Below are 11,779 nucleotides of genomic sequence, written 5' to 3'. Positions count from 1 at the left end.
AGGATTGAAGGTTGAGAAATAGAAGATGGGTAGATGCAGATGGATAGACAGACAGATATGCTATATGATGTATTTTAGCAATAGATTGACATCAACATTTGACAGTGAAAGAATCATAGATACCTTCCAAAAGTAAGATTCTTCCTGTTTCTTAACAATGCCTGGCATCTCCTGTACTTTATAATACAAGCATCATTTTATATGAAAAATTTCAATAACACCAGGTTATTGGGAATGGATCTAAAAGTGCAGTTGAGACTATAATTAGATTTTATTGAATGGCATAGGTGGGTTGAGTAGACTATTCCTGCTCATGATTCTTATGGTTGTATGTAGATTCTCATGAAGCAATTCAACCTGCAAATGAGAAAAGTGCAGATTTAAAACAAAAATTCACACTCAATAAATCATTTTACACAGTGCCCAGAAAATAGTTCTGAAACAGCTATAATTTTAATGTTAGAAACACAGCAACTCATTTGCACTCAGCAAAATCTCATAAAGACCAATGTGGGAATCAACAGGTTATCTATTGTGAGTGAAGTTTGATAGCTAAATATGAATTTGGGTGCTGGTGGGTACCCCCCCACCCTCCTCCAGAGCAGTGCCAGGGTATTTTTTACAACTATGTCACAGAGGACTGGTAGGGACCTGGGTTGAAGTCTCACCTCAAACCTAGCACTTACCCCCAAAGGTGCAGAGGAGCCTCTGAAATTGAGACTTGACTTTGTGTGTTCAAGTCGCTGAAGTCCCAGCTGTTTGGGATTGTCAGCAATTGTCCCATCGATTGAAGTCCAAGCTTTCTGACTGATGGTCAAGGATAGGAATTCGGATCCTAAAGCGAAGGCCTTGGGTTTGCAGGTGAGATCTGGCCGGTGACATAGAAATCCCAGTTATAGAGCCATACAGCATGGAAACAGACCCTTTGGTCCAACTAGTGCATGCCGACCAGGTTCCTAAACTACTGCTACTTGTCTGTTTTTGGCCCATATCTCTTCAAACCTTTCCTGGAGTTCAGAGCTAGCGGGCATAGGTTTAGGGTGAGAGGGGAAAGATATAAAAGCAAACTAAGGGGCACCTTTTTTCACACAGAGGGTGGTGCATGTATGGAATGAGTTGCCAGAGGAAGTGGTGGGGGTTGGTACAATTGCAACATTTAAGAGGCATTTGGATGGGTATATGAATAGGAAGGGTTTGGGGGGATATGGGCCGGGTGCTGGCAGGTGGGACTAGATTAGTATGGGATATCTGGTCGGCATGGACGGGTTGGGCCGAAGGGTCTGTTTCCATGCTGTATATGTCTGTGACTCTTTTTGTGTACTTATCCAAATGTATTTTAAATGTTGTAACTGTACCCCACATCCACCACTTCCACTGCAGTTTCATTCCACACATGAATACTCTCTATGTTAAAAAAAAGTCATCCCCAAACTTTCTCCTTGCACTTTAAAAATGTGCTCCTTAGTTCTGAACTCCCCACACACCCTTGCTATTCACCTTTTCAATAGCCCTCATGGCTTTATAACTCTCAATAAGGTTACCCCTCAGCCTTCTATGGTCCAGTGAACAAAAAATGTCCCAGTCAATGCAGCCTATTTCTGTAGCTGAAACCCTCCATTCCTGGCAACATCCTGGTGAATCTTTTCTGAACCCTCTCCAGTTTACTAATATCCTTCCTATAACAGGGTGACCAGACCTGGGCCCAATATTTCAGAAGAGACCTCACCAACATCCTGTACTATCGCAATATGAAGTCCCAACTCCTATACTCAAAGGCCTGAAGGCAAGCTTGACGAATGCCTTCTTAATCACCTTGTCTACCTAGGCACATATTTCAAAAAATTATGTACCCGAACCCCTCCTCTCTCTGTTCTTCAACACTTCCCAAGGTCCTTCCATTAACTGTACAAGCCCCGCTTCTGCTTGTTTTCACAAAATGCAATACTGGACATTTGTCCAAATTAAACTCCATCTGCCACCCCTCAGCCCATTGACCCAAATGATCAATACCTCATTATAATCTTAGATAACTTTCATCATGTGAATGGACATGGGCACTTCATCAGAAATGAAGGACTTACGCCTTCCTGCTCCTTACCGGCTATGCTTTTCCAGCACCACACTCTGGACTCGGATCTGAGCACCTGCAGTCCTCACTTTCTCCTAACTTTCCTCACGGTCTACCAGTCAGATGGGATTGTCGCCATTCTTCCGGTCAGTGAGTTAGCAACTGGAAGACGCAAGAAGAGCAGAAAAACGGTGAGACATCACAGCAACTGCAAAGGTACTGGTCACTTTTTTTTTAAAAGGCACAGTTGGAAGATGAACGTAGTTGCTCAGCTCCTTACCTGGCCAATATGTTGTCTTAAGCAGCATCAGGGAAACACCCGCGTACTGAGCTCATTGCAATGGGGAAAGTTGGCTACTGTTCTCAAGAGTCACCGGTCTCCAAACGTTAACTCTGTTTCTCCCACCACAGATGCTGCCTCTGCCAATTTCGTGATTTGGAGACGCGGGTGTTGGACTGGGGTGTACAAAGTTTGAAAAAGTCTCACAACACCAGGTTACAGTCCAGCAAGTTAATTGGAAGCACTAGCTTTCGGAGCGCTGCCCCTTCATCGGGTGGTTGTCCTGATGAAGGGGCAGTGATCTGAAAGCTAGTGCTTCCAAATAAACCCGTTGGACTTAAACCTGGTGTTGTGAGACTTTTAACTCCAGCAATTTCTGCGTTCGCTTCAGATCTTCCGCACCTGCAGTTCTTTAGTTTACAACTGGACACTGGAATTTCCGATGTTGGGACATTGGGCCGCTTGAAGAAGTGACATATTCTTTCTTTGGGGAAAAAAAAACTAAGTCAGTCTCTTAAAAGATCGTTTAGGTTCACAAACTGTTTATTATTCACAGTTATCCTTACTGCAGCTTCTTCCCAGCTCCCACCGCCCTTCGAGTTGCAAAACTTTTTTTTTATTTGAACTTCCCCCAAGCCGTTTAAATCAACGTTCAGTTCTGACCAAGGGTCACTGGACTTGAAATGTTAGCTGTCTTCTCTCCACAGCTGCTGCCAGAACTGCTGAGTTTTTCCAACAATTTCCAATTTCCAACATCCACAGCTCTTTAAGTTTATTTTGTTTCTTTCATACTGTTTTAAAAAATAGTTATTTTTCTCGCATTTTTATTGACAACTTTTTTTATAGGCACCTATTGCTATCTCGTCCCTGTAATAAATAATTCCGAGAGCTGAAAAGTTCTGATTAGATCATTTCCAGATCCCTCACCACCCACACATTTCCAAAAGGCCAGCTAGTTTTACACCTCTGAATACTGCCAGCACCCCCTGCACCTTTCCTCCGAGAGCAGACGGTTTTTCGGTCTCAAAGCGTAACAGGCAGGGGTCCCCCTGACCTACCGTTTCCAAATGGGTTGGGAAGGTGAGGAAGGCTGGGAAAAGGAGGCAAAACCCGTCCCTTTCATGAAACCGGTCGGGAGACCCGCCTGATTAGCGCAGTGAACGAAACTGAGAAAGGGAGCTCCCTCATTAAACAAACAATGGAGCAAGTATTAATCCGTCTACGGACAGGACAGTCCCGAATAGAGCGGTGCTTGAAGGCTGCTACTCAGTGGTTAGAATGGTGCATTGCACATCACAGTCTGAATAGCACACTGCTTAAACTCAGCTAGTTGAAAAACATTCTTGCGTTAACGATGAGAAGTTTAAACAGCACAAAATAAATGCACCATTTTACAGTTATTATTTTCTTCAAAATTTAATTATTTATTCTTGTCTGAAAAATTGATGTAAAGAAATTACTAAACATAATGATAGGAGACCAAATTCCCTCCGGATAAATCCGAGCTTTCAGGTAGATAGAGCCGTTCGCTGTGTAATACATTAAAATCTCGAGGTAGCTACTAACAGGTTTTTTTTAATAAAAAGAAAAATATACAGAATCATATCTTTTGGCGAATTGGAAAAATACACGTAAACTGGGCTGGAAATGGAATATTAAAATGTAAAGTACAAATCATCTGCAAATAACGTTTTAATAAAACATGACGCGAAAAAATTGATTTGCTGTGACATTTTTTTTCCCCCAAATTCTGATTGACAATATTTGACTGATCCGAGGCGGTAACTGGCTCCACACCTTTACCGCAGCACCAAATCGGGCCGGATTTAAATAGTTACTCTCTCTTTTTTTTAAGAGATTGTGGTGTTAGACAGCCCAGACTGAAATTTTTTTTTTTAAAAAAGGACAATTCTGCAGTGCGCCCTGGGGTCAGTCAGTGCTGGTGAGAGCGCTCATTCCCTGACGTTAGCTCCTGCGAGAAAGCGTGGGCGTGCGGACATTACTTGGAAATTCCTCCTTCTAGATCTCTTCCTGTCGCTTATTTGATTCAAGTTTTGAGAAGAGGATGGAAAAAGAAAGCCCCCTGAAACTGCTTAGTTGTGGTCTAAGATTGTGTCTGAACTAATTTCCTCGGTAAATATAACTGTAGACTCCAGGTAAATGATCAAAGTGTCAGTCGATGTTGACAAATCGCTTCACCCTATCTAGAGAAATCAGGGTTTCTTAGCCTCACACAGCACATATTTTTATTTCTTTTTTAAAATCTAGTCTCCTTGCCCAGTATTATCTCATGCAAGAAGCATACACATAAAATACACTTGTTTGAACATCGCCACAGCATCTAAATCCCATTCTAAGTCAGACTTCGATTGGACCTCAGATTGCCTCCTTTTTTTTATTGTTTTGAATGCGCATAATTTCAAAACTGCTTCATGGTGTGAGATGGTCCGATCCAAAGAAACCCCCGGAATTGCGCCGGCTGGAGAATGAAAAGTAAGCCGATCTGGAGTATGAGATGATAACGAGCTGAGGGTTATCAGTCTGCAGTCGGCGCAGGGGCGACTGAAGAGTGTGTGTAACTACCCGACTATCAGTATAGGTCGGTAATGAGCTGGAGTTTACTCTCCCCGCCTTACTGATGGCGGGGGGTGAATGATTTTGCAATTGTATTGATCAAACGAATCGAACATCACAGACTCTGGTCGCCTTCTGGAGTTGGCCGTGTCCTGGAGGTGTCCCGTACTCAAACGCTTTAGGGAGAGCAGCGGGACTAGGATGGGTAATATTCCCAATAAAGCTTTGCGGATACCCAGCACTGTCCTAGTAACTGTGTGACTGGGTGGGTAGTGTGTGAGAGAATTGATGCGAAATCACACGGGCCCTTTTAACAAAAGCGGGGAATTATAAATGACAAACTATATGCAGCTCCTTAACTCTCAACATCACTGACTTTCCTTGTGGCGCTTCGCACTTTGGGACATTTCGATGTTGCCTTTTATTCCAGTGGTCTCAAAGTGTATCAAAGGAATCTCATCTAAACACACAGATACAGCAGCATCAAATCGGGCTCGGGGTGGGGGGGGGGGGGGGTTCATTCAGAACTGGCAACCCCGCGTTTGGAAGAAGCTGAAAACTTAATTCGTGTCTCTATTTCTTCGGCCCTAACGAACAGAAACCTGAGCATGCCTATCGGGTTCAGCAGATTCGGTTATAGGACAGAGGTCCCGGAGAAGTTAACTATGAGGGAGCTAGAAAGTTTTCAACATTGGCCCTTTCTCTATTTGATGTTGAATGCGCACCTGGTTAAACCCGAGGCAGTCTGTCCTTTCAGCTAGTGCTTTAGTTGAAGAGAGAGAGAGAAAAGCAACGAGTGGGGGTGAGGATTTGGGGTCAGTGATTACGAGGCGAAAGCGATCTTAAGAAGAGGGGAATTGAACGTGAGGGATCCATATATTACAGGGGGAGGGGGGGGGGGGGACATTGATTGTGGAGGGGAGATTGGGGGAGACTGAGCATGGAGGGGAGATGCATTAACAAAGTGAGCAAACGACTCCATAGGTGGGCGAAACTGATCTGAAAGGGGGGAGAAAGAGTGATCACTGATGAGGAAGAAGTTGATCAGAGGGGAACAGAAATTGATCAAAGAGACGAGCAAGTGATCGCGAAGGAATTGATCACGCAGCGGAGAAAGTGATCAATGGGGGAGAGAGAGAGAGAGAGAGGGAGTCATCACAGAGGCGAGAGAAAGTGGCACGAATCAGAAATTGATCACAGGGGAGAGAAAGTGATCACAGGGAACAGAAATTGATCAGAGAGGGAGAGAAATCATTCAGGAGGGGGAGAGAAAGTGACCAGTGGAGAGAGAAATTGATCACAGGGAGAGTAATTGATCGCAGGGAGCAGAGGAATGTGATCACAGTGTGAATGGGAATGATCGTAAGGGATAAGGAAGCGATCACGAAGTGGGCGGGGGGGGGGGGGGTCGGGTGAGTACAGAAAGCTAGCACTGGGGTTTATCGTTCGGATTTAGCGGCGGCTGAGGGGGTCGAGAGAGCGGCGCGATGCAGTCTGCTGGCAGCTTCCCTGAGCGGCCGGGAGACAGGTGCGGGAACCACCAAGCCCCACGCACACAGGTCTCTGGGGAGAAACACCGACAATTGTCTCTGTCAGAAAGCCTCCCCTCGGGCCAACTCGGCATTTCCCAGGCAATTATGTATTAAATGGTGCATGATAGCTGATTTAATTTGGATTTGCGAGGTTTTCTGTTCCCCCCGCAATCTTTTGCTAACGACGAGAAGGGAAGGAGAGCTCTTCGTTGTCGTGTGTTACCTGGGGCGGCTCAGAAATGTCAGCATTTTCTGTCACAATGCTGCTCTCTCAGCTTTTTATCCGAGGCAGGGTACGTTAAAAGCGGAGTTTTATCAATGATCCCGGGCGCAAGGCAATCGTACCTAACCGTTCGATTGGTGTAGTTTTAATCTTAAATTGTAGACTTCTAAGCATTTGCAATGCTGAACTATTCAAACTTAGAAACAAAGGCATTCGGATTGACTCGTCACCGTCTGTAAAAATGTGTTACAGCACAAAATGCAATAGTATTGGAAAAGGGCTATGCCTTAAAACCGCAAAGTCGTTATTTATTCTTTGCAATTGATGATTAACGACTGTGATGAGCGATGTTTAAAACTAATTTACCTAACCCTGTGGATCAGCGGCTGAGGAACAGAATATACTGGGAAGCCCGTGATCTCCTTCAAATGAGACTGGGGCTGAGATTTACCTCCTGCCGGGTACAGTCCCCACACAACCCAGCGGCGAATAAAAGACAAAATAAAGTCCAGTCACTTTCCCCATTGTTAGCTGGCTCATTCTCGGAGAGAGAGAAAAAAAGGCAATGGAACACATTTAATTCTTCAAATAAACCAAAATATGCACTTCATATTTGCCAATAATAAACTCAGCTTATATTATAATTTCAAACTGTGTGGAGTGTGTGTGTGTGTCGGTGCGTCTCTGTGTGCGTGCGTGTGTCTGTGTGTGTGTACATGTGTGTATGTGTGTATGTGTGTCCGGCTGTGTGTGTGTGTCTGTGTGTGTGTGTGTGCCTGTCTGTGTGCCTGTGTATGTGTCTGTGTGTCTCTGTGTGCGTGCGTGTGTCTGTCTGTCTGCCTGTGTGTGTGTATGTGTCCGGCTGTGTGGGTGTCTGTGAGTGTCTGTGTGTGTGTGTGTTTTAACAAATGATGTAAAGGACGAGAATTATTCTCTCGTTAATCGTCCTCTTTTCTCGGACAATAGTTCCTATCTTTTTTTTGACTCTCCTTTGAGTACTATTCTCTGTCTCTCTGTCTGTCTCTCTCTCTCTATTGGATGCCCAGGGAGATTGGTGAACGCCTTGTGATTATGTCATTTTGCGTGCGGACTGCGAGCGCACTTCACAAACCCAACATCAGCAGCTTTGAACTTCGCCGCTCTCGGCCTGACAATTCACGAGTTTGGGCGCTTCATTTTCGGTCCAGGTGCCGTGACTCACTGGACACCTCCGAGGGAGCAGCACGGAAGGAGAAAGAGAGAGAGAGGGAGAGAGAGAGAGAACGAAATGAACAAACCTGAGTGTAACAAGAGGTAGTAAAACAAACATCGAAGTTCACTGACGAACTCAAACCTTTTGCGATCTCCGAATCAGCGTGGCTTTTAAAAGAACTAGCTAAACAAGGAAGAAGATACCTTTGTTCCATCAGCAATGATTTGTTGAAGACTTTTGTGATTTTGATGTGTCTATAGACACCTATTTTGGGCCCTCGCTTCCTCTCTGACAGGTGAGAGCTGGTCTGTCGCTTTGAATTCGTGACTGCTCACTTTCCAAAAACAAAACAGCCCCCTCCGCCTCACCGGCACCCCCCCCACCTCTATTGCCCCCTCCCTCCCTTACCCACCCCCCCTTCCCCCCCACCCCTTGACCCCTCCACCCCACCCCCTCCCCAAACGCCAGCATGTCCAAACCAGCCGACCACATTAAGAGGCCGATGAACGCGTTCATGGTCTGGTCCCGAGGCCAGAGGAGAAAGATGGCCCAGGACAATCCGAAAATGCACAACTCGGAGATCAGCAAGAGGCTGGGGGCCGAGTGGAAGCTCCTCTCCGAGGCGGAGAAGCGGCCGTACATCGACGAAGCCAAGAGGCTCCGGGCTCAGCACATGAAGGAGCACCCAGACTACAAGTACCGGCCCCGCCGCAAGCCCAAGAACCTGCTGAAGAAGGACAGGTACGTCTTTCCGTTGCCTTACCTGGGCGACGGCGACCACCTGAAAGCCGCGGGACTCTCCATGTCCGCCGCCGACTCGCTCCTGGGCGCCTCGGACAAAGCCAGAACGTTCCTGCCGCCCACCTCGGCGCCTTACTCGCTGCTCGACCCCAGCCAGTTCGGTTCCAGCGCCATCCAGAAGATGACAGACGTGCCCCACAGCCTGGCCACCACCTTGCCCTACGCTTCCAGCCTGGGCTACCAAAGCGGAGCGTTCGGGAGCTTGAGCTGTCCCAGCCAGCACACGCACACCCACCCCTCGCCGACCAACCCCGGCTACGTGGTCCCCTGTAACTGTACCGCCTGGTCCGCCTCCACTTTGCAACCTCCCGTGGCTTACATACTCTTCCCAGGAATGACCAAAGGCGGCATTGACCCTTATACTTCGGCGCATGCAGCTGCTATATAAAGCCCGCAGCAGAGACAGCAAAAGCAGCGATCAGATAGACGCACATAACACACGACAGAGCAAAAAAAAAACGAACAAACAAAACACGCACCTAAAAAGACTTATCTTGCGAACTGGAATTTTACATTGCATGTACAACACAAACACAATCAGAAGAAGAAGAAATATATTATATATATATGTATATGTGTACAAAGAGACATTCGAAACACCGAGGCTGGAAGGGGAGTCCGCCGGAACAGTAAATTGCTCAGATCTGGGACTGAATTGTTTCAGAGAATAAACAACACAGGACACGAGTCCCCCCTGGGTTCCGGGCGTACTTGCAATGTGCACAACCCAGAGAAAGGCTCCGGTCTTTTTAAAAAAAAACAAAAGCAAGCGCGAACAAAACCTGCTTTTGGTGTGATAACCTGACATTGCATGTACAGCGAACGCTCCTCCAAAACGGAACTTGTTTTTATTTTCCCCATTTTGTCTGATAAGTCTGACTGCGGACTCTAAAGTAAGGCAACTTTGCGACGGATTCTGAATCCTGCCTGGGCACCCGCGCGACTTAACGGCGGACGAGCGACTGTGTTGAATTGTAGATGTTTCTGTTCGAAACAGCTGCCACTTTTTTTGTGAAAAAAAAGTAGCAGTGCCGGTTTTATTTATTATCATGTATAGTGGACTATAATACCACGTGTTTTTTTGGTTTAGAACTGAATTATTTCAACGTCTTCATATTTCCTTTTGCACATCCGAAATGAGACTTGTGATAAAACGTTGTCACTTAGTACTAAGTAGGACTGTCTGCCAATTTCTACAGGAATTGAAATCCCTTTTTAACCATGTTATTGGAAAGTGAGGACAGACTTGCCTTATTAAAGGTAGCTCTCACAATTGTTTTTTTTTCATTTCTCGGGGGTGGGGGGGGGAAATGCCAGTCCTATCCCCTCTCTCCAACTCCCCAGTCACCCGGTTTTTAATTTTCGACCGAGTCTGAGACGTGAAATTGCTACTCCTAGTTATTCTGTTCAGAAATGCAGATTTAAATATGTTTCAAAGGGGAGGGGGGGGAGGAAAATGATGTCTCGAAAACAAGTTGTATCCAGAAGGATTTTACCTCGTACTCTGTTCAATTGTTGAACAAAGGTCATGTTTTAAATAAAGACAAGATGTCTACACACACACACAAAAAAGTCTACACGCCGAATGTTTATTGGCAACGGCGTACGCTTTGAATCACAATAAACATTTCGCCAGAACTGGCTGAGAGGAGTCAGTGTGATTCAAATTAGCAAGAAAAATGTTACCTTCATGAGCCATTGAGTGAAACTGTTACATTTCGTGATAATTTGTAAAAACGTTTTTTTTAAAAAAAAAGCCAACTGCGAGATTTGCAGGATTTGGAAGTGATTAGCAGAGAAACTGACTTTCTCCCAAGCACAGCCATCCAAATTGATACATTTCTGAACTGATTCCTTGATGAGTATGGCTGCTGGATTAGAAAGGGAGCGAAACTGATTGGGAAGAAGACGTCCAACAGACTCTACACCCCCTTTCCTGCCATTACCGACCCACCCCCTCACCTCAATCCTCCCAGTCCCATGGAGAAAGCGGGGCTGCAGTTTGGAGGAATACTGGTCATCAGAGGCACTCTCTAGCTGTATGCGAGAACTCCAGTCCAGGTTTAAATGCGTTTTGGTTTTGACGTCCATTATAGTTAAAAAAGATTTCAGGTAATGGATTTTTAAGCCCTCATTTGTAACACACCCAAGAGTTTGACTTAAAAATTGCAAAAGGCAATATCGAATAATTAATGGTTTTAGTATTTTTAAAATCTGTTTTACACAGCATACGTACTGTTGTTTCGGCTGTAACTATTTCCCAGCTCTGTAATTCGCTTTAACTCTGATAGAACATATTCGCCCATCCTTAATTTTCCCACATTCCTAACTTTTCACAACTTGGGTAGCCTGCACTTCCGGCTCAGTAATATCGCTAAACTAACATTGGACTCACTAACTTACATTGCGGGATGAAGGATTAAATTTTAAGAAAAGACATATTGAAACAGATCAGTGGCATGGTGTATGAATGGGCCCCCTTCCTGGATAATGCTGCTAATTGACCCCTTCTTCCCCTGTGCGGGGCTCGCCTGGTTGTGCAGGTCGGTACAAACCCGGACATTGACCATAACAGGTTTGAGGGTGGGGGAGATTGGTGTGGCGTGGGGAGGAGGGGGTTGGCATAGTACTTAACTATGAGGAATTAGGAAAACGGATCCCCTGCAGAATAACGAGTAAAACGGTGAGAGTCAGGCACATGAAATCCTTCTTAATGAACAAGGTTAATGCTTAAGAATTCAGTCTAGTTTGCTCTGGTATATTGTAATGAAAAGGTTGACCCTGTAACGGATGAACAGGGACGGTTGAGACTCAGCTATCTCATATCTCTGATTTGTTCAGGCTAACAACATAGTGGAGATGCAGTTGTGATTTGGGCATTTCACATTCGAATGGTGCTGGCTGTTCAAAGGGACGTTAAATCCCACTGTCACTTCCGCCTCACAATCGACCTCTGCCCACAGCCTGAGCTGGGAGCGAGGAGCTGTGCAAGAGGGTCAGTGCGGAAGGTTTCTCGGTAATGCTCAGACCGCGGAAATCACGACAGGCCATTTTCCTCACGCCACCCTCCCCCATTAAAATATTCTGAATTACTGCGCCAGAACTGACC

General features: G+C 45.6%; 1 protein-coding gene and 1 long non-coding RNA gene across 2 annotated transcripts; one reads left to right on the top strand and one right to left on the bottom strand.

The window, feature by feature from the left end:
- Window positions 1-256: 256 nt before the first annotated feature.
- Window positions 257-2,609, bottom strand: LOC132821626 (uncharacterized). Its single transcript, XR_009645339.1, has 3 exons — window positions 2,349-2,609; window positions 2,099-2,230; window positions 257-357 (listed from the first exon to the last, which is right to left on the bottom strand). It is a non-coding gene; the product is annotated as an uncharacterized LOC132821626 (long non-coding RNA).
- Window positions 2,610-7,784: 5,175 nt separating this feature from the next.
- On the top strand, window positions 7,785-10,242 carry sox14 (SRY-box transcription factor 14). The gene has a single exon (XM_060834974.1). The coding sequence runs from the start codon at window positions 8,339-8,341 to the stop codon at window positions 9,056-9,058; it is 720 nt and encodes a 239-aa protein (XP_060690957.1). The 5' UTR covers window positions 7,785-8,338; the 3' UTR covers window positions 9,059-10,242.
- The last annotated feature ends 1,537 nt before the right edge of the window (window positions 10,243-11,779 follow it).

The sequence above is a fragment of the Hemiscyllium ocellatum genome, chromosome 13, assembly GCF_020745735.1.
Source record: "Hemiscyllium ocellatum isolate sHemOce1 chromosome 13, sHemOce1.pat.X.cur, whole genome shotgun sequence".
Taxonomy (NCBI): Eukaryota; Metazoa; Chordata; class Chondrichthyes; order Orectolobiformes; family Hemiscylliidae; genus Hemiscyllium; species Hemiscyllium ocellatum.
Note: the sequence above shows the minus strand (reverse complement) of the source record. Positions and strands in the feature narration are given on the sequence as shown.